The 23119-nt window shown below is 52.1% G+C and overlaps 1 protein-coding gene across 23 annotated transcripts in view; it reads left to right on the forward strand.

Moving 5' to 3' along the window:
- The first annotated feature begins 793 nt into the window (after positions 1-793).
- LRRFIP1 (LRR binding FLII interacting protein 1) overlaps positions 794-23119 on the forward strand; it is a 139379-nt gene continuing 117053 nt past the window's right edge. For all 23 annotated transcript variants that reach the window (XM_032857604.1, XM_032857606.1, XM_032857608.1 and 20 more), the window contains exon 1: positions 794-963. In XM_032857604.1, coding sequence (XP_032713495.1) covers positions 868-963 — 96 coding nt within the window. In that variant the 5' untranslated portion in view covers positions 794-867. The remainder of the gene's footprint in view (positions 964-23119) is intronic.

A 23119-nucleotide genomic window follows, 5' to 3' on the forward strand; every position in this document is an offset into this window, starting at 1 on the left:
GGTAAGTCACAAGTCACAGAGGACAGCAAGTGAAGAAGGAAAACGCATACATCAACATGGTGGTTTTGAACATGCTATGAAGCTCAGAAGGCTGGCCAAGGTCATGGGCTGGCAGCTTCCAGTGGATCTGAATGGCCCTGGGGCCTGACCATCCATCTGCGACTGCCTGACTCCAAGTCAGAGATGTTCATCCTAGACACATCCTTGCCTTCTCTCCTCCTGGCAAACCCTTCTTTGCAACCCCACTCCCACGAGCCTTTGAGCGTCCCAGCAGAGGTCCCAGCTCCACCAAAGAGCCACTGCCCTGGAGCGGTGGTCCAGGATCACCCGTCGGGCCCACCCTCCAGTGCTGCCCCGGTCCCTAGGCCTCCCCAAGCCTCTGACCCCTCCGAGGTCCCTCGCCCCCTCTACCCACCTGAACCCCCAGCCCCAGTCACCTCCACGTCCTTGCATCATTGCACCATCGACCCCCGGCCATCCCAAACCTCCCACCGTCTCCACGCTTGGGGTTCCCGCGCGTCCCTGGCCCAGTCCCACCTGGCGTCCCCCCACCCCTGGCCCCTGGCGTCCCCGCAGGTCCCCGGTGCCAGGTCCTCGTGCCTCCTCCTCAGACGTCCCCGCGCCCCTGTCCATATCTCCTGGAGTCCCCGCAGGGCTCTGGCGCCCCAGGACGCGTGTCCCCCTTGCTCCGGCGTGTCGCCGCGCCCCCAGCCCGCATCCCCCCCTCCGGCGTGTCCCCGCGTCCCCGGCCCGCGCCCGCTGACGCCATGACGCCGCGGCGGAGGGAGGGGCGGAGCGGGACCTGCCCGAGAGGGGCAAGAGCAGCGGGAGCGGCGGGCCCCGCGGCAGCAGCGGGCGGCGCGGCCGATGGACATGGGCACGCAAGGCTCGGGGCGCAAGCGGCTCCCCAACCGGGAGCGGCTGACCGCGGAGGACGACGCGCTGAACCAGATCGCGCGCGAGGTGGGCGGCGGGCGAGCCCGCAGGGCTGGGAGCGGGGGGCGGGGGCGCCGCAGGAGCGGCCGCGCATCGGTGGGTCGCTCAGTCCGTCCGCGGCGGCGCGGGCAGGGGCGCGGGCCCAGGGGGATGTCGGTCCTCCGGCCCCTGGGGACAGGCTGGAGACTCTGACCCCTCCCCCACGCCCCGGCTCCCTCGGGCCACTGTGTCCCCCTCTCAGGGAGCGGGGCGGAGGTGGGCAACCCGCGGGGTCCGGAGCGAGTGCCCAGCTTTGTCCTGCCGCTTGGTGGGGGTGGAGTAGGCCGCCCCCGGAGGCCCATGGCCAGTCCCCGGAGGCCACATGGCCCTGGCGAAATGGCCTGTTTCTTGTCTGCGACCATGGGTCCTCGATTGTCACACAGGTGCGGCTTGGGCATGAGCTTGGGGTCACTGTGAATCGTGTTTCTGGAGCGAGCCTGAAAACGGGTCCAGGCGCCTGAGGGGCTTTGATCCAAGTTTTCTGGGCAGTTTATCTGAAATGTTGGGGGCAAACTTTCAGCTGGCAAATGAAAGGAGCACTGTGTGCGCGCTGGACAAGTGCCTTTCCCTCTGAGGATCCAACCTTGGCGTGAAACAAACCGGTGACATGGGAAGGTTGCTCCTGGGATTGGCTGCTGCAGCTCCCTGGGGAAGGAGGGGGTCCATTGGGCCCCAGTGACAAAGGACGCCTAACTTTTTCCACAGACCCTTTTTGTACCTTCTCAGTGTCCTGTGTATGTGTACTCACTATACAGGTGCAGTTCGCCAACCCCACCCCCCACCACCACCTTCGTGCACTCCCTTCTAAGCGTTCTGATACGATGTGGAACTCGTCTGCATACCACTCTGCTCACACGGAAAAACTTCAGGCCATGTAGGCTGTAGGCTCTGGTTTCGTGAGTCAGTCATTTGCCCCGAGGTACGCTCTATAACCACTTCTTAGGTGTTTTTAGTTGCAAATATTCGATTTTGCTTTACGGACACAGGGTTGTCAGTCAGTATTTGTTGAATATTGGAATGGATCAAGACTTTGGTTTTTCTCTGTGTGAAAAGGAAAAGGGGTTTCCAGGCAAACTCTTAGACATCCCTTAAAACCCACTGCAGGTTGTCCTCTGTGAGACCTTCCCCATCACCTAGGCCACCATCTCCCTGCTTCCGCCTGGCTCCTCTAGTTCTTACTCCCTACACCTGGTGTGGGAGTCACCTCTTCGCAGCAGAATTTGCTCACTTAGCTTGCATATAATCCCACGCCTGCGAGGATAGTCACTTAGGTATGTATTTGACCATAGGACCAAACAAGCATTCTCTGGGAGACCAGAGGTGACCAATGGATGATCCCTAGGCCTTGTCCTTCTGTCAGTGCTTAGGGCCAAAGGAACGAGAAGAACGATAGCTCCCAAGTCTACCTCGTGTCTGCTGGTTTGGATTGGAAGCAAAGGCTAGGGATGCTGGCCTAGAGTTGACATCCTTAATGTCCTGAGGATTGGGAAGCCATGGTCTTGCCCCAGCCAGGGAGACGGTGGCGGGCAGTGACAGATCCAGACTGTGGAGTCAGTCCTGGGCTGTGAACACGCACACACCTCACAGAGGAGCTATGCGATCCTGGGGAAATGAGTCATTCGTCCCCCACGAGTGTCTGTTCTCTCGTCTCTAGAATGCGAGAAAGAAATCCCCTCTTGGTGTTTTGACTAGCATCCATACAGTGAGTAAACATGAGCCCCACCCACCTATCCTCCTGATAAAACTAAACCATGGATTGGTTTGTTTGTAAGTGCTGAGTGGCGGGAATCTATAATGTCGGAGGGAGCAGGGGCAACATTTTATGTTTTATCACAAATTGAATTATATTTTCCCAACTGTAAAAATTAGAATCGCGATTCTAATGGCAAGTGTCTGTTCACCTTCAAGTTCTTCAGTTCTTATAAAAATTAACAAATGCGTCTGAAGTGTAGTACATTCTTATTTGCTCACTGATTCAGCAGATGCATGCCGGGCTCTTCCAAATACCTGTCCTACGGAGACTAGGATTCAGGGATGGACCTGAAAAGGGTCCAACCATGAAGAGTTGGGTCAGAAAGGGGTCTGACCTATAAATCAACAACAGTCACAGAAAACAGGAAGAGATCTGATATTAAAAGTACATAGATATTGTGCCGGGAAAGTTTGGAAATGAGAAAGTTCCAGTTTATTGAGGGGAATAGGAATGGCAATCAGGGGTGGCTTCCTGGAGGAAGTGGCATTTTGAGTTATTTTGAAGGGACAGGAACGCTGACCTGAACTGGCCTCCACAAAGGGAATATATTGGCTGGAGCATGGATTCCTGGCCAGCCCCACCAGTGGCTGCTTCTCTCCATAGTACCTTGCAGCAGGCTCTGCTGAGCTGTCCTCTTTGGGTAGCCTCACCTTTGGGCTGACAGGCCTTTTGTTCCCACACTTCCCCCCCAGGAGCCCACACCCAGTCTCTCTCTTGAGAACTGGAAGTATCTTCCCTGACAGATCTCCCTGGCTCCCCGGCACCACCCCCCTGCCCCGCAAGCCAAACTATGAGCAGGACTGCTAACTGAGCCGCCCACACCAGTCCCTGGGTGACGGTGTGCAGGGCAGTGGGGAGTCCTACCCTGTGACCCATCAGGCCCATCCTGGAAATGGGGAAAGTTGGCTGCTGCTTCCAAAGCCCTTGGGGAGCTGAGGGGCCTGAATGAAAACTGGGGACTCTTTCAGAAGGTGACAGGGGGTGGTTGGACACAGGGCAGGCATCTGGGAAGGCATATCTAGAGAATAACCGGAACCTTCTGGGCTGCGGTGACCTGGGTCCCATGGGCAGAGTCACCGGGCAGGAGGGAGACGGGGTGGGCAGGACTGGGAGGGGAGCTCAGCTGCCCCTGTGGAGGGCTCAGAGGGCTCGTGGAAGCAGTGCTCTGACCTGTAGAGGCTGACACTTTCCTATTTCTGCAGTTACGTTGTGGTTTAACCTAAGGCTGGTTTAAGGTAAATGGACTTGTAACTTGAAAACAGTGTAGATGCATTAGCACAAGTAGCTTGCTTCCGAGGTAGAATTCGGGCAAGACGTTGTCAGGAAAAATGTCCAGTAAGCACTTGGAGACACTCCTCGCCGCTGAAGGCGTGAGCAGTGTTTCTCACACCCTGGGGGAAGGTGTCTTGAAAGCAGATATATTTTTCCCTCCTGCCATGTTTAACATTCGGCTCAAGATTTTTGGTAGCCTCCCAAACTTCTCATTCAGCACTGAGGCAATTGCTGAGGTGAATTGCCTGAGACAATTCAAAGTATCCCTCTCAAACGGAGAGGGACAACAAAATTTTTAAAAATTTTTCAAATTTAAAAATTTTTTGAATTTTAAAAATAAAAAATAAATTTTTATTATAATGTTTTATTTAAGATTTTTATCATAAAAAATTTTAAATTCTTTTAAAAATTTAAAAATTAAAAAATAAAATAAAATAACACGCAAGCTGCCTTAGGAATGAACTTGCTGGGCCCTTTAATGGTGGTGGTGAGTGAGTCACCCCCTGTGGCCACAGGGGCCTGGGCTGATTCCCTCCCCCATGACTGTCTCCACAGCCTCCTCTCCAAGAGCTGGACAATGGCATTGCAGTGCCATCCCTGGGGTGCAGATGGTGCCCCCCAGGTCCCTCCTGTGGGCGGGTGCTGACTCCCTGGCCAGCTGCTGGGAGTGCCAGCTGCTGGGGGTTCACAGCTGCCCTGTCAGGAGACAAGTGCCCCTGGCCACCCAGGAGTCACTGTGGGGGAGGGGTGCCCCACCCCCACCCCTGGGGCAGCCTGCAGCTGTTGCCTGAGGGGTGTGAGGATATAAAATGTCCCCTCCCTTCACTTCAAGTTGGAATGACTCTGGTGCCAGAGCTCCCTGTGGGATGGGGCTGAGGGCACACTCTGGCGGAGGCCACCTCCTGCCCCTGCCCTTGCCGCTCCCTTCACCCCTCTTCTGCTGGCTGTGCTCCCCAGATACAGACCCACACAAAAATCCCTGCCTCAGGCTCTGCCTCTGGGGACCCCAGCTTAGGAATGAACTTGCTGGGTAGCCTTGTACATACAGGACATTCTCATCCTAAAACCTCTGTCATGTTGCTACAGCCAAACTGTCCCCCTCCTGCCTTTGTTCCGGGGGAGGCAGCTTTTCTGAGGTGGGCCGGCAGCTACAAACATGGGGGCCATGGACTGGATGGTGTCATCCAGTGTTGTCAGTGGTTTGTGATCCAGGACACTGGTTGGAGCAGAATGAGGAACTCAGCTGTGAACAGTCCTGATGGTGTGCAGGCCCCTCCCCACAGCTATTTCTGTCTGAGCGCCGGCTGTCGCCCTCTCCCCCTTCTGGGTGACCCTCATGACTCACTGGCTTCATGGTTAGGGCTGTGAGTTTTATGTGGGTGGCCTGCAGAAGTGGCATGGTTGGTGGAAATCAGGGGACCTAGAGTCCAGTTGAGCCTGTCGCTCATGAGTCTTGTCAGGGTTCAGGGCTGGAAAGGGGGCAGGTGGGAACTGAGGTAGCCTCGGAGGCTTGCAGGGTGCCAGCCTCGCCGAGAAGCTTCCCCCATAATTACATGGAGTCCCACCAGCAGAGTTTAGAGTCTCTCTGTCTGACATAGAGAAGTGGGCTCACGGGAGCTGGTGACTTGCCTAAGATAACTAAGAAGGTGCCCGTTCAACATTCAGCTGCTTCCACTTTCTGGATCCAGTTCTTGGCTCCATCTGAGGCCCAGCCGACTTGCTTCCCATCTCTGGGTCTGTTGTCCCCAGCTGACCTCTGGCCATCAGGTTTGATGGTTCATGGAAGAGTCGATATTCTTCTGTCCTTGCGATGTCTATCCCCGTTTTTGGTGGGTTTTTTTTTTTTTTCATTCTCTTGACTTCTGAAATGTAATATTTATTTAACCAAGGTAATACGTGTTTTTATCCTTGTCCCGCATTCTCAGGCCATTCTCCACACAGCAGCTGGGTGATTCTTGAAAATATGTCAGCTCATGTCGCCTCTCTAATTAAAACTCCCCAATGGCTTCTCATATCACTGCATAAAGGCCAAGTTCTTAATGGCCTGACAAGACCCTGACCAATCTGGTGATTAGCTCCGTGTTTATAAATGATATGCGTGTGCAGTCTATTGATTGTCCGAGTGTAGACACGGACCATTGGTTTCCTGGCTGCGGGAGGGGGCCCCACTCAGGCCCTCCCCACACTTCTGTGTCCCCTCATCCTCACACCACAGTTATGTTGCAGTAGAACCACAGACGGGTAGAGAGTATGGTGCTAGTACGGTGAGATTCCCCGGTTCAAACCCCGGTTCTGCCATGTGCACCGTGACCTCGGGCAGGTTGCTTCACCACTTTATGCCTCACTTGTCCCGTAGGTAAAATGGGAACGTTTTGAGTGCACTTCACATGGGCATTTATGAGGGTATATGGGCTCTTTCATGAAAAGCACCTCGTAAAGGTGGAGTGATGATGGTGACATCATGTGTGGTTTGGCTATGGAGCCAAGCCCCACGCTCTGACGTTTCTGTCGCTGGACAGCTTTCTGACTTTTCCAGAGTTCATGACTTATATATTTTTTTTTCCAATTGCTCTCCTGTTGACATAGCTGTCACACCCAGTTCTTCAAAAACTTCAACAGGACCCCTCCCAGTACTATTTCCTGGGTGATTCAACAAACCAGACAGCCTACCATTTCCCCTTTGTCCCCTCCTGGATATGGACCCCGGGAAATATCTGTCCTCTAGACCCTCTCTAGACTTCAGCTGTCCTTCCCTTTCCCTTTCCCTTTGCCAATCTGAGAGTTCCCCACTTTTCTATTGTTGTTGGATCCCTCCTATCCCATCCTAATGATGCCATATTATCTTTTTCCTGAGATTACTCTCTCATTTTGCTGCAACACGTCCTACAGTAGCGTCCTGAGAAAGAATGCCTTTTCCAAGTGTTTGCATGTCTGAAAATGTCTTTATTCTACCCTCATACTTGACTGATAGTTTAGCTGACTGTAGCGTTCTAGGTTAAAAATAATTTTCCAGAGAACGACAAAGATTTCTATGTATTCTTTGAAATGATTTCTAGCATGTGTCATTAACTGAAAGAAGCAACGTGTAGGAAAAAAAACCAGGGTGCTGTCCCTTTTGTGAGAAAGGCAGTGATTTGTCTGCATTTGCATGAAGAAACCCTGGGAGGCCAGCAGAATTGGTCAAGTGTCACTTTTAATGCTCCTTGGACAATTTTTTCAAGATTTATTTATTTATTTTGGAGAAAGAGAGAAAGAGCGAGGGAGGGGCAGCGGGAGAGAGAGAACTTCAAGCACACACCCTGCTGAGCAGGGAGCCCTAGTTCGAGACACTGAGATCATGACCTGAGCAGAAATCAAGAGTAGGACGCAAAAGCCACCCAGGAGCCCTGATGCTCTTTGGGTATTGAACCATGTAACTGAATTGCCTCTTCAATAAAATAAACTAATAGTGATCAAGAAAGTAAAATTTAAAGCTATTTTCTACCACAATTTTAAGACATTATTTTCCACTGTATTCCAGCCTTCAGGGTTGCTTTGAGAATTTTGATGCATTGTGTATCTCCAATATCTTGTATAATCTCTGCCTTTACTTTCAAGAAGCTTTTAGGACCTTCTCTTGATCTCTAGTGCTCTGGATGGGTTATTTTCCACTTATTGAGCATTCATGGGGGTCATTGGATCTGAAAACATGTATCCTAAAGTTCTGGGAAATTCTCTGAATTTTCCCCTCCCCACCATTTCCTGTGCTCTCCTTTATAGCAGCTCCTTTGCTGGGAATAACTTTCTTTTCATTCCCTTTCCCTAACTTTCTTCTCTTGGTGATTCTTTGTAGGAGATTGCTCACCTTTATCTTCCATGCTTTCTGCTAAACTTATCTGTTCTGTATTCAACATCTAAAAGGTGGGGGTTTTGTCGGTTGTTATTCTTTGTTCCCTTTTTATGGCATCCTCTCTGATTCACAAATGTGGCACCTTTTCTTGTCATTCTGAGGATATTAATTTGTTGTTGTTGTTTTCTCCAAAACTTTTCTTTTGTCTGCTGTATTATTACCTGTTTCTTTTTGCCCTTTGTCTGTGATGGCCTCTATCTTTCATCTTGACTCCTCTCCCAGATGCATGGTGATCCTCAGCTGTCCATTCAGCTCTGAGAATGAGGCACTAAAACCCTATGAGAACCATTTGGTCAAAGACCAGGACCGGGGTGCCACAGGATGCGAGTCCAACAGCACCAGGGGCACAGTAGTGTGGCTAAAGTGCTAATCCATTCACTACCTCCTCAGGGCACAGGCACACAACCTGGAATCTGAACCCGGGTCTCCCATTCACCAGGCCAATGCCCTAAAGAGCATCAGTGTTGAAAGGGACTGTTGCTTAATGCTAGCAAACCAAACCTCTCTAATTTGGTCCCTACAGGTAGAGTTCTGGTTTTGATTAAGGGGATGGTGGGATTGAGAAGAATGCTGAAAATTAATCTGAGATTTATACCAGGACAGAATAATCTCTAATGTCCATACAGCCCAAAGAAGGGAACCAGTCACGATGATCTTTCATTGACAGTGGTATAAAATATCAAATTAGGTGAACAAACAAAGGGACTTATAAAAAAAAACAAAATTTTCATAGCTTCACGCATCAAGGATAATTCACGTATTTGTTTGGAAAATTCTCTAAGATCAGAGCTATAAAGCAAACGTAAAATACCTGGAGAGTTTAGGTAGGCAGAATGTGATATGGTCTTGGCAGTGGGTAAACCCTCGGATCAGCAAGTATGTAAGAGCCAGAGCCATTTGCTGGAGTGGTATGGTGAGACGCTTCCAGCCCTTCTTGGCTTGGGGGGAGAAATGCTCACGACAATATTTCAACCTAAAGGAACCAGGAGATCTAAGTTTTTTGTTTTGCTTTTAAGCTCCATCTCATAAATGTGTCCATTCTTTCTTTACCATTACCCTTGATTTCTTTTATTTTCATTTTTCACCTTGTTTTATGAGATCCCTTAGGCATGAGGCAGTTTTCCAGGTTGACAGAGATGGGATTTGCATGTTGACCGAACAGCTAATGTGTCTCCCTCCCAGATGCCCTAAGATACTGCTGTAAATGATCCCAGACGTGTCTTAAAATCATCCATAACAGTGCTGGTCAGGAGGACCTTCTGCAGTGATGGCGGTCCTCTCTCCCTGCTCTGTGTTCTGGTGGCCACCAGCCATGTGTGACTGCTGAGCACCTGCCCTGTGCCTAGCGCACCTGAGAAATGCATCTTAAATGTTTTAAAAGATTTTATTCATTTACTTGAAAAAGAGTAAGCACAAGCAGGGGGCAGGGCAAGGGTTGGGGGTGAAGCAGACTCCCCGCTGAGCGCATAACTGGACATAGGGCTCAATCCCACAACCCCGAGACCACGCCCTGAGCTGAAATCAAGACCTGGACACTCAACCGACGGAGGCAGGCAGACGCCCCTTGCATCTCAAATTTCGTTTAATTTTAATGCATTTAAATTTAAATAGCCACTTATGGCTCGTGGCCACCAGATGGGCAGCACAGATTTACATCAGTGATTTCTTCTTGGCTGAAATATGCTGTGACAAAGGTGTGGTCCATCATGCAGAGCAGGGCTGAGCATCACCCGTGACTGGGCACAGAGGAAGGAGGGCACAGGGGCCTGGGGGCAGGACTGGCTGACTGTGGCCAGAACCCAGTCCAGCCTGGGGACACGTGCAGGTCCGTAGAAGGAGCACCGTCAGCCTTTGAAAATTGGGGGACCATGGAGGGTATAGTGTCCGTGTGTCAGAGCCTCCTTTCCTTTGTGGAAGAAGAACTACATTCCCCAAGAGGTTAGAGTAAGGACCAGGGCCAGGGACACGCAGAGCCAGGGGCCTGATCCATGTGGGCACTAACTGAACCCTGGGGCCCCCTGCCTTCTGGGGGCTGGATCCAAATCCAGAGAGAGGACTGGACAGGATGTGCCCCAGGGTAGGATGCTGCCTGTGTGCAGGGGCGGCCAGGGCCTTGGGACCGGCAAGATGGACACCAAGTGAGCACACGGACTGCATCCACTTCAGCTCCACACACACCTTCAGGGTCCCATGGCTTCCTTGGCGTCCAGAGGATGTGTGGAGCCTGGCCTCGGGATGGGATGGGCCCTCTGTTTTCAACATGAAGGCGGGAGCTGCTGAGGCGTCGTCTTTTGAGTGACATCCTATGGGGCCACGTTTCTCCCTTCTGCCCATTGAGGAAACCCCTTTCCCACTCCCCCCGCTATGCTGCAGACAGGACGGATCATGTCAGGTGTGGTTCAGTTGGGACTTGAGTCCATGCTGGTGCAGCAGAGCTTTGCCTCCTCCTCCCAGAGGAAAGGGCCCCAGGCCGGGGCTCAGGTGCACTCCAGGAATATCGCGGTGCTTGCAGGTGCTGAGAGGGCTCTGCCCTCTGTCAGGGGCACAGTCCCACACTGGCCGTGGGCTCTGCCTCCTGACTGCTGGCTTCATACCAGGGAGACTGAGGATGGGGGCACACTGCCAGGAGTTGTCTGGATACAGAGCCAGGCGCCTCCACCTGAGTCTGCCATCCCCCACTCACCCCAAAAGTGGCATGGTCATGGGTACCCACAGCTGGGAGAAAGAGAGCAGCCAGGGGAAAGCCTTAGGACAGTGAGAAGCTAGGCTTATAGTGACACTCTAAGGGCAGGGAGCAAACGGGCAGGGAGCCCAGGCAGCCACATTATCCAATGAGAGCCAGAGACCTCTTGAGTGTACCTGCCAGCATCACCCCCTCCTTCAAAATCCCAGGTGTGCTGCCAGAGGAGGAATAAGGGAAGCCCCCGCTTCAGCCTTGGCGGGTGCTGGCTGCCCATCAGGACTCCAGAGTCCCCCCAGAGAGGCCCCCAGGTAGAAGGGGATGCATGTGGGACATCAGGAAAATCAGCGACAGCACATTTCCATAGGATTAAGATTGTCCCCATATTTCCTAAAAAGTACATTGCTTTTGCTGTTCACAGCTGAACTTCTTAAAATAGACCATTAGAACTGCTGGTCCTTGCCTGGTACCCGGACACTTGTTCCTGAGAAGGTGTTAGGCAGGCCACCTCTCCCTTCTCTCCCAGTGAAAATCAACGCTGTCCCAGCCCTCTCCTTCCCTCTGCCCTCTCCATGCTTGGCCCCAGGGCGTGTGAGTCTCCCTTGGGCTGCAGGCATGAGATAGGAGTGACTTAATCATGACAATGTTCTGTGTCTGTCATCTTCCCCTCCGTGGCTTACACCTCTGGCTTCCATTGTGATGTGCATTTGTGAAGGAAAACATGCTGGGTGCCATCCTTCTCCTTAACTGAAAATTCAGCTCTAGGATTCCTTTTGGCTTGACAGATCTCTTAAACTTGGATTTTCAGGGGGGTTTGTGTGTGTGTGAACAATGTCATGATTTTAATGTATTCTTTCTTTCCTAAACATCTTCCCAACATTCCCGAAAAAGAACATGGTGGTTCCCACTTATGTGGAGTGGAGGACAGAATGAGAGCACGGCCTTGCAGTTCGGCAGGCTGTCCCCTAGATCTCTGATTACTGGCTTATTAAAATGACGTCACATGAGAAAGTGTTAACGGGTGAGAGCATCACGTATGTTAAAAACTAAAATCCAGCGGAGTCAATGTGAAGACCTTACCAGCTTCATTCGGTGATCCATGAATGGGCAGCGTCCCGCCTAGAAGTAAAGGGAGCCCCTCGGAGCTGGAGGAAATGGAAGTCTTGTCTGGGCTGGAGGGACAGGAAAAGGAATTTTCTGGCAAAGAGTGGATTGTTTGAGGCAAGACCTCCTCCTCCGTGTGGGGGATGGCAGGGATCCAGCTGGCAGGTCACCTCCCTGGGTCTGACCCTGTGACTCCAGACTGACCTGTGACAGTTACGCTCCTGGGAGAGGTTGAAACTGTGCTTAGGTGGGGTTCTAAGTCTTGGTTTGCTGACGTGGTGCTTAGCACAAGTGACTCCATTTTGGGCCCGTTGTGGTCTCTTTTTTGACCCATGTAATAATACACCATCAATGATATAGAAATAATTATTTATTCCGTTTTGTAGTTTTTTAAAATTTTGAGCTATTGGATTTCACAGACACCATCAGGTTTCCTTCCTTATGCCCAGGCCGTGTTTGTCAGGGATAGCTTCTCTCTTCAGCAGACCTAGAAGCGGGCCAGCTCTGCTGCCCAGGACCTCTGGGACGTGGCCCTTTGCTAGCTCGGAGCTTCAGTTCCTCCATTGTGGGACAAAGATGGGGCAGCCGGGGACCAGTGAGGCACATTGGTGGCTGAGGTCTAGGCCTCCTCAGGGAGCACTCAGTCCTCCCATCCCCTTCTGGCTGGCTCTCCCTCCTTCTGGGAAGCCTCAGGCCTGTGCATCTCCCACACAGGACCTGGAACGCGCAGTATGTGTCCCCCAGTCCTCCTCCTCCTGTCACACTTATCCGCTGGGCTGCTGTTTCCTTTAGCAGCTCCTATCTCCCATCCAGGGGGGCTCTCCCTGGGGGCTGCACTAGGGCCCATCACTGGGGGGACCCCCCAAGCCCAGCACATAGGAGCCACTTGGGAACCACCTGCTGGGTGAATACAGATCGAAGCAGGAAGGGGAATTCCTCCACAGTGGGTGCTGACTGGTCTTCACAATGATGGGAAAACCTCTGGAGGTGGGATTTCTCTCCCAAGTAGCTGGAGCCACTTTTGTCAGAATTTCCACATGGGTTACAAGGTGTGGCTTCCACTCGTGACTCTTGCTAAATCCTGAAGCCTCACCCGATGTCACAATAGACCAGGAGACAGAACCATGCTGTCTTCATACTGATAGCCTTGTCGGAACTCGCCAGCCAGAGGCCCATACCACCCACAGACCACGGCTGTTCCAGATGTGCCACCAAGGCCGGGACTGCGTTAGCTGATCTTGGGTTTCCCTTGGCCTGAGAGCTGCTTTCAGGAATGGATGGCAGTGGGGGAAGCCCTAAAAGAAAAAGTGAAATAAATTTTCTTCCTGATTCCCACGAGAGGTATTTTGCTCATCCTTAAGAAAACACAGCCTAGAGGGTCAGGGCTGGACTCTGAGTCGGAAGACCCGGGTCTGCGGCCTGGGGTCACTGTTTGCTGGCTTTGCCACCTTGGACAGGCCACAGGGACCCTCGGTGTTCCCACCTATAAAGGGCAGTGGTGATTCACGGTTGGGAGGACCAAGGGGATGAGCACACGATGCTTCGGGCAGGGACTCCGCTGCTCTCCAGGGCAACCATGTCTCCTCACACACCCCCCTCTAAAATGAGGCAGGGGTTTGTTCTGGCCACAGACCATGTGTTTTCAGTGGCCCCCTGCCTGCCACCCACCCACATTTACAGAGATTCAGACTGACAGACAGAGACTTGGGTCCTGCCCTTAGCGCCAGGCTCTTCTCCGGATTCTAGGTTCTGGTTCGAGGTTCTAGGCTCTCCCCAGACTCTAGACTCCAGGTTTTAGGTTCTAGGCTCTGGGCCCTGCTCCAGGCTCAGCTCTGGGTTCTAGGTTCTAGGCTCTGGGCTCTGCTCCAGGCTCCATGTTCTAGGTTCTGGGCCCGGGGATCTACTCAAGGCTTGGCTCCAGGTTCTAGGTTCTGGGCTCTGGGCTCTACTCCAGGCTTCAGGCTCCAGCTCCAGTCTCTGCTCCAGCCTCCAGGTTCTGAGATGCCTAGGGAAGTGGGTGGGGGTAGGGTGCCCGGAGACAAGCCCCACTCAGCACTGGCTTCTTTAACCATAAGGAGGGATAGCACCTGCTGTGTGTCTCATGACATTCGCATGAGGCCCAAAGGAGAAAATAGTTGAGATCATGCATGTCGAGCCTCAAGGGCTTTGCAAATGTAAAGTACTACTGTCAGAAAATTGTAAAGACTCTTAACACCTAGATGTTTCAGGCTGGCTTGTAGCTGCTTCTGAACTTGGAGCAGATGCTCATTGACCCCAGGAGCTCTGCATTTTTCTTAACGCAGAACACTTCTCTTTCGGGGGTGCTGTTGCTTTGTTCTAAAAGTAGGGGAGGAAGCAAGTGCGAGCCTAGTGTGAGAGCCAGGGAAGGTGGGAGGTGGAGCTGGGGAGAGGAAGGGCAGGAGCTGCTGTCCACAGGCAGTCCTTCTCCAGGCTTCCAGACCCCTGAATCTTTCAGGTTCTTGTGGAGGCAAGGAGGAAAGAGACTAGGGTCATCATTACCACAATGACCACAGACCCCCACATTCCAGGCTCATCAGGGAGGGCTGGGGAGCAGCAAGGATCCAGCCTTCCCTGACATATCCTCATGCCTCAATTTCCCTGGAGTCTGACCCTGTGTGCAGCCCCCATCGTGCCGGGAAAGCGTAAGTATGACAAGAGTCTGTCTCGTGGGATATCAGCTTCTGTTCTGTGCACGTGCAGAGTCCTGTCCCTTACAAAAGGACATTGCTGAATCAAGCCTTACCTCAAGAACAAAGGAAGACCCCACACTCTTCAGCCTTTTGCAGGGGCGGGGGGCATTGCGGTAAATGGCCTCTGTTTGGCTCTGTGCCTTCTCTTGCTAACCACTCGTCCCTCATAGGGTGGAATCAGGGTAGCCTGTCACCTAAACGGTTCTGGTCACTCAGATAGGGACGATCCCAATGGCCTCTGTGCGGTCAGTGGCTGTCGAGGTGCTTGACCACCTTTGAGAAAACAAAGCACATTGGGCTGGGATTGAAGGCGGTTAATTGTACCTTGCATTTGTGGTCCTCGAAATGAGCGAATGAGCAGAGAGATGGATGGATGGACAGACAGACAGATGGACAAACGGATGGATAGCCTTAGCCTGACTCCAGTCACATTTGCAAGTTGGGTTTCTTCTGAGACTAGAGCAAGATTTCAAAAATCACCATCGGTCACCTGTGCACAAATGAGATTTAGCGGAAACTGCAGTGAGCAGGATCTAACCCAGCCAGGTGTCAAGTGTCTGAAGGGTGCATTTTGGTTCCACCTTCCCTGGGGCCAGTGTACTGAGCCTCCCCATCCCCTCTCCCATACCAGGACCTAGAAGGAGCAGCCAAGCAGGCAGGTTTCTACCCCTTCCCGATTATCCGACAGTGGCTCCTTCTTTCCACCTCCTTGTTTTGGGACCTTTTCTCCCTTGTGCTTCTTCAGTGACCTTTTGTGTTATGTATGCACTTGGAAAAGGTCTCCGAATGATTCTGGGGATGGGGCTTTGATTTCACTGGATGGCGTGTGAGCGATCGGGTTGCACCCACATCGCCAGCATGGTGACCTTGCGTTCCCTAAAAAAGGCCTGTGCTTTCCTGAGATTGATGGCCCGATACCAGGGGCTGAAGAAACATGGACCATGTTTGCAGAACATTCTATTGTGTGGCTTCCCTTTTGGGGTACAGGGTTGGTCCTGGAGGAAGTAAGGTGTACTGATGTACTCTGCCAGGTGCAGTAAATAGCTCTGTTTGCCTGACTTTAACCACATAAGTGCTGTAGTTCTAGAAAGCCCTGTGCACACCAAGAATCACTGAGACATCTGTAGGGGAGTGGTGCCGGCCTGTGCGTAAGGGATGGTTGAGAGCATGCAGGTGGACGTTACAATGAAGAAATGCACACGTTTCTGTGAAATGTTCTCAGTTTGGATTTGCCATAATTAGACTGAGCTTATGGATCTGGGGGCAGAACTTCATGGAAGTGAAGTACCCTCTTGCTCATGTCACAGCAGGCAGTTCATGATGTCATCATCAACAACGTTATCCTGGACCACTGGGTTAAGGAGGAGCCAGCCAGGTTCCTCCACTGTAGAGATAGTATTCTTATCCCCTTCCCCCAGCTCTGTTCCCTAGAAGTGAGTCCCTACGTGCAGCCCTCACTCAGGGAGGGACTTCAGCTCCCTGTCCTGAAGGAATGTATAATCAGAGGTTGAAATGTTCCTTGTAATTAGTAAATTTGGTAGTGATACTTTGAGGCTATGCAAATGTCCTGTGCCACCCTGAAGTCCATCAGTGGATCGATAATTCTTTGTGACATGTAGATGTGAAAAGCAGGTTACTTGGTGTGAGCAGTGAACTGGAGAGCCGGGATGGGGAAGCCCTCAAGCATGTGGTGGTGCCTGACATGGTCTGATCTTGTCCCAACCCGTGCCCTTGGCCTTTTCCCCTCACTGCTGGCACACTGGCGGCTCTCTGGGCCTCACGGGCATCTGTGCATGGGCTGCTCACTGCTGTGGACACAGATGTGCCAAACCCTTCTTACCTACATGGCCCCTTCTCCTGCTTCCCACTGGTGCTCTGACTTTCTCATTGGTGCGGCCGGGACTGGGCCATGCTCCTTCCTAGTGCAAACCAGATAGGCAGCAAAGATAACGCTGTGAAGTTTTTGGTTTTGGAGGGATGCAGAGGGGCTAAATAGTGGGTCATTGTACAAATGAAGGTCTTGCATGATGAGTAGAAAAAAAAATGACTTCCTTATTCTACTGTTAGCATAACTGTTAACATAACGGAAAACGAGGGGAAAAGTCTGATGAGAAGAAGTGAAAATGCAGTATCTGTCTTTCGGAAAACATCTTTAATACGAGCACCTCCGAGATACTATGGTTTGGTTCCAGACTGCGGCAGTAAAGCAAGTATCACGTTAAAGCAAGTCACATCACCTTTGCAGTTTCCCAGTGCACGTAGAAGTTCCGTGGGCATTATACTCTAGTCTGTTAATGCAGTATTCATGCAACAGCATTAAGTCTTTTTGAACGTACACACCCTTGCTGAAGAACACTTCATTGCTAAAAAATGCTACCCGTCATCTGAGCTCTCAGCGAGTTGTAGCCCTTTCGCTGGAAGAGGGTCGCACCGCGATGTCCATGGCCACTGACGGATCAAGGTGGTGGCTGCTAATGGCTGGGGTGTCTGTGGCAGGTTCCTAAAGTAAGACAATGATTTGCCCATTGACTGACCTCCTTTCTCCATTTCTCTGTCGCACGTGATGCTGTTTGATGGCATTTCACCCGCAGGAGAACTTCCTGCCGCCGCTTTAGTGCCTAAATGAACATCATATCCTAAACCCTCTGGTGTCTCTTCAACGGTCTTCACAGCATCGTCACCAGGACTAGATTCCGACTCGGGAAACCCCTTTCTTTGCTCGGCCCCAGGAATCGACGCCTCCTCCCTCAGATCTGATCACAAGATTGCTGCAATTTGGTCCCATCTGCAGGATCCACTTGGAATTCCAGTTCTCCTGCTGTTTGCAGCCCCTCTGCAGTGACATCCTCCATGGAAGGCTTGAACCCTCCACGTCATCCACCAGGGCTGGAATCGTCCAGACTCTTATTAATGTTGCTATTTTGACCTCTTCTCATGAGTCATAACTGTTCTTAATGGTTTCTAGGATGGTGGATCCTTTCCAGATGGTTTTCAGTTTACTTTACCCAGATCCACTGGAAGAATCACTTTGACAGCTGAGCCTCGTGAAATGTACTTCTTAAATAATAAGACTTGAAAGTCAAAATGACTCCTTGAATCCATGGGCTGCAGGAGGGATGTTGTGTCGGCAGGCGTGAAAACGACACTCATCTCGTCCATCTTCATCAGAGCTCTTCCGTGACCCAGGACGGGGTCAGTGAGCAGTCGCATTTTGAAAGGAGTCTTTTTTTTATGAGTGGTAGGTCTCAACAGTGGCTTAAAATACTCAGCAAACCGTGTTGTACACAGATGTGCTTTCATATTTATAGAGCACAAGCAGACTAGATTTCCCTCAACTGTGAAGGGCCCCAGGATTTTCAGAATGTTCGATGAGCACCGGCTTAAACTTAAAGTCAGCAGCTGCGTGAGCCCCTCATGAGAGAGGCAGCCTGTCCCTTGAAGCTTTGAAGCCAAGCACTGACCTCTCTCTAGCTGTCAAAGTCCTAGATAACTTCTTCTTCCACCATAAGGCTGCTCCATCTACAGGGAAAATCTGTCATTTAGTGTAGCTACGTTCACTCCTTATCTTACTAGATCTGGACAACCTGCTGCTTCACCTTGCACTGGTATGTTATGGAGACGACTGACTTCTTTCCTTAAACCTCCTGCACCAGCCTCTGCCAGCTTCCGACTTCTCTCCTGCAGCTCCGCCTCCTCTCTCAGCCTTCACAGAATGGAAGAGAGTCGGGGCCTTGCTCTGGGTGCGGCTTCGGCTTGAGGAAGTGTGGATCTTCTATCCGGACCAGGAAAACTGTCTCCACATCAGTAATAAGGCTGTTTTGCTTTCTTCTCATCGTGTGTTCACTGGAGTGGCCCTTTTAATTTCCCCAAGAACTCATCTTTTGCATTCACAACCATTTGGTACAAAAGGCCTAGCCTTTGACCTGTCTCAATTTCGAAGTGCCTTCCTCGTTGTCATCATTTCTAGCTATTGATCGAAAGTGACAGACATGTGACTCTTCCTTTCACTTGAGCACTTAGAGGCCATTGTAGGGTTATTAACTGACCTAATTTCCATATTGTTGTGACTCACGGAACACGGAGGCCCCAGGAGAGGGAGAGAGCCGGAACGGTGGGGCAGTCAGGACACACACGACATTGATTGGTTGTCTGTTGTCTTATATGGGCACCGTTTGTGGGGTCCCAAAACAATTACAGTAGTAACATCAAAGATCACTGATCACAGATCACCATAACGAATATAATGAACAAGTTTGAAATATTACGAGAATTACCAAAATGCGCCACAGAGACCCAAAGTGAGCAAATGCTATTGGGAAAATGGCACCAATAGACTTGCTCGACACTGGATTGCCACAAACCTTCCATTTGTAACAACTGCAGTGTCTGTGAAGCCCAGTAGAGCCAAGTGCCAAAAAGTGAGGTCTGCCCATCCTAGAGGCTGATAGAACACAAGAAAGATTGAAGGATACCCAGAACCGATCACTGAAGACAAAATGTCTGGGTTACAGAGAGTGATAAGCTCCTCTGCAGAAAGCGTCGGCACTAATTCATGCAACACAGTGTTGGTGGGACGCTAGGGACCAGGAATTGGACACGTCAGTGCTGGTCTAGGTAGTTCTTCCCTCCTGTAGTACAGTACCTCCTCCCGCTTCCTTAGCATGATCGTTCATTGCTGATGCCCTCCACGATAGGGTCACAAGAACAGCAGACCGATGATGTTAGCAGTGAGCACGTCCTGAGTGGTTGGTGGCCATCGTACGCACTTAGCCTTCATATGAGGTCACACATCCACCGAGTGTTTGGGCACCCCCGAACTCCTACGTGGAAGCTATAGTCCCTAGTGTGGCTGGATTTGGAGATGGGGTCTCCGCAGAAGTAATTCCATCAGATGAGGTCACAAAGGTGAGGCCCTGATCCAGTAAGATTCGGGTCCTCATCAGGAGACCCCAGGGAGCACGCTCCTGCTGTGAATGCAGGAAGAACCAGCAGGGAGGTGTTGTCTACAAGCCAGGAGGAGAGCCCTCACCAGAGGGTCCCTCGATCTTGGATCTCCAGCCTCCTGACTGTTGTGTAAGCTGCCCAGGAGGTGCCATTTTTGTGTTGCTCCTGGTCAAGACCATGACAGGTCAATGCTGCTATTCCTACCTCAAAAGGGAAGAAACGGTCGTAGAAAGAAGCAGTGACCTCCCGGGTCATAGTGTCAATCTGCCCACTTACCATCACATGGCTTTTTGATGGTTGACCTTGGTCACTCTAAACTCTCTTCTCTGTGTCATCAGGATAGGCCAGGTCAGGACATGGGAGTGAACACCCCCAAATCTCAGACACCTGCAGTGGCACAGGCTTCTCTCATCCACATGAGATGCCTGTCACAGGTCGGGGGCCTCACAAGGTCGCCGCCAGGTGACTTCCTCTGCAAGGACTTCAGCATGGTAGGGACAGAGATTGCTGACTTGTTTGCTGGCTCTCAGCCCTTCCATCCTACATGACATGTCATTTCCAGGGGCAGGTGACAGGAAGGTCCCTGGCCAGCTCCTCAAGCCAATGTGAGGGCCTCTGTACAAAGTGGAAAGGGAAGGAAGACCTGCCGTCCAGGTGCAGAGTGTGACAGGAGAAAGTGCCCCTCCCCCTAGATGGGTGTGTGGGGCTGGGGAGCAGGGGCTGGATTTCACCCCATGGGCCCCAGAGCCTGGTACTGCCATGAGAGGAAGCCGGCTGGACTTTCTTCTTACCCCTCCCTGGCTTTCCATTGGCATTGGCTCTCCCAGGTCCTTCCTGCAGCTGGGGTGGTGGAAGGTTTGCCTTACAAACAACTGTGCTTTCTTGGGTATTCCTGCGAGAAGTTGGGGTCGCTGGCAAGACTGCGTTGCACACCCTTCCTGAAGCAGGAGCCGCATCTGCGTATGGATGTTTCCAGAATCTGGGAGAAGAACTTACTCTTTTCTTTGATATTCTGAAAACGTGAGCGCTCATTCTGGGTATGGCAGCATCTAAACCTACAACTGAGGAGGCATATAAATACTCTGGCCCTTTGGCTTGGTTCTGCTTGCTTTCTTTGGTTTTTAGACAGAAAGGGGGGAAGGAGCAGAGGGAGAAGGAGAGAGAATCTCCAGCAGGCTCCATGCACAGCACGGTGCCCAACACGGGGCTCAATCTCATGACCCTGAGATCACCACTGGAGCCCAAAGCAAGAGTTGGACGCTCAAGCGACTGAGCCAGCCTGGTGCCTGGGTCCTGCTTTCTTACTTGGGTTCTCGTGTTACACTTGTTTTGTTCCTGTGCTGAAGCTGTCTCTCGGCCCGCTGGGGATGCTGACGAGACCCCGCCACCGCCCTCCCAAACGTGTGCGGCCACTTGTGTCATAAGAATGAGGAAACTGGAAGTAGCTACCCTGAACCCTGCGTCTTCTGCAACTGCCGGCCCCCCGGACTCCTAACGCCCCTCTTTCCCCTATTTTTAGAGGCCGCTCTTTTCTGAAACCACGTGGTGACACATCAAAGGCATTTTGTTTCTCGAGCGCCTGGTGCGTCCACTGCACGCCGGACACTTGAGAAACAGGTGACATGAAATGGGACCGACATTTAATGTCAAGTCAGAGTCTCAGCTTTGCTCCCCTACTGAGCAACAGAACCATTTGTCCTTGAAACCTCCTGGGCCCCTGCCTTCCCCTGCCCGAGCAGCCCAGACTGGGGAGGGACGGAAGCATGTTCTGTGCTTGGAGAGTGTCCCCTCAAAGCACAGGTGATGTCGGGGTTCCACGGGAAGGAGGGAGAAAGCACCGAAATCAAGCAGTTTATGACCTCTGACCTCACTTTCTCAGAATCCTGAAAGACTCAGATCCTTTCGGGATTTTCTCCCTTTTGTCCTCTGGATGTGACGGCAGCCAGAGGCTTCTGTTCCGCTGTTCTGGCTGTCCCCAAGGAATTCTTTATTTTATCAATTATTTTTCTGAGAGAGAGAGCAGGGCGGGGTGGGAGCATGGAGGGGCAGAGAGAGAGAAAGAGAGAATCTCAAGCAGACTCCACACCCAGCACAGAGCTCATCGTGGGGCTCGATCCCACAACCCTGAGATCGTGACTTGAGCTGACATCGAGAGTTGAGGCTCAACAGACTGAGCCACCCAGGAGACCCAGAATTTCAAGCAGATTCTCCACTGAGCACAGAGCCCCCAACGAGAGGCTCAACCGGATGACCCTGAGATCATGACCTGAGCCGAAGGAGTCAGGACACTTAATGGACTGCCACCCAGATACCATCCCCCCTAAGGAGTGAGAGACAAGCCTGCTCTCTAATGGGGGCCTTCCTTCCCTGCCCGGCCTCCATGTTCAGGGGCAGGAGGGAGTGCAGGGTTGTGGCTGGGGGTGGGGGTTCGGGGAGCATCTGCACTGCTGGGAGCCAGGCCCCTCTCCCTGGAGCATGTACGGCAGGGCTATTTAATCAGCTGGACTCAGCTAAGAGCGTGGTGACATTAGATGCAATTATAGGCCAACCTTGGGACACTCAGGGTATTTTTAGGTTTCGTTTCCTAAAAAGAAGATGGCGTTTTTCAGGCCGCTGTTGACAGTGTCTATGTCTTGACATTGTTTTATTTTCCATTTGATGCACCTGGTCTTTGCCTCCTCTGTCGTGGTTCCGAACAGCACGGGGGCCGGCATCACTCAGGCCTCATGAGCCCGGGGGCTGCCTTTCTGTGTGTTGGCCTGTACATTCATCTCTTCATTCCTCCGCCGACTCAGCAGACCTCTCTCTGACCAGCCTCCCCAGGGAGCAACGTGCTGGGGCAGAACGTAAGATGCAGTCCTTGTCTCAACCACCTTGCTTTCGATATCCGTCCGTCCACTGGGCAGGTTTCTACTGATCACGTCCTCTGCGCAGGGGGCGCAGCAGTGCACGAGGGAAAGCCATCACCCTCCCCGCCCCCAACCCTAAAGATAAACTTCTGAACAGGCAGCTCTGTGACAGGTCAGGTGTTGAAAAGTGCAGGGAAGGAAAGCAGGGACCTGAGGAGGGAAAGGGGGGGGGGGTTGCTGTTGTGACGGGCTGTCAGCAGAGGGCGCCCTGATAAGCTGCTATTCCAGGCAGAAGGAACTAGGGTGCACAGGGCGCAGGTTGAGAGCAGACCTGAGCAGGGAGGCTGTGTGGCTGAGCCCAGGGAGAGAAACATCGGGGAGCTGGATCCTAAGGGGCCTTCCAGGCCACTGTAAGACTTGAGCTTTCTCCTCCAGGGAAATGGTTAGCTGTTGGATGCATCTGGTGGAAGACAGGCCTGCTCTGGCCTCTGTCTTAAGAGGGTTCTTCATGGAGCTGTGTGTACGACTGTCATGGATGGCTGTGTAGGTTGTGCACTGCAAAACCCAAGAGCAAACCCTTCAGACTGACTCCTGTGTGAATGGGCATCCGCCACGTGTGAGGGGCTGGCCCTGCATGAGGAGCAGACTTGAGGGTGGCGGGGAACAAGGCTGGACACAGGTGAAGGGAGCTGGAGGAAAGGCGGTGATTGCTGGATCAGACTGGGGCAGTGGCTGTGCTGAGAAGTGGTCAGATTCTGCATTCCTTCCATAGGCAGGGCCCACAGGGCTTGCTAACCGATGGGACCTTGGGGAGGAGAGAAACAGAGACACCAGAGGTGGCCCCAGGGGTTTTGCCCTGAGCTCCTGGGTGAGTACATATGGAGGTTTGCCATAAGCTAGCCTGGGTGTTGAGTAAAATCAGTTTTAGGAAAAAACCCTACT

The sequence above is a fragment of the Lontra canadensis genome, unplaced genomic scaffold, assembly GCF_010015895.1.
Source record: "Lontra canadensis isolate GAN:19392208 unplaced genomic scaffold, GSC_riverotter_1.0 scaffold13, whole genome shotgun sequence".
Lineage (NCBI taxonomy): Eukaryota > Metazoa > Chordata > Mammalia > Carnivora > Mustelidae > Lontra > Lontra canadensis.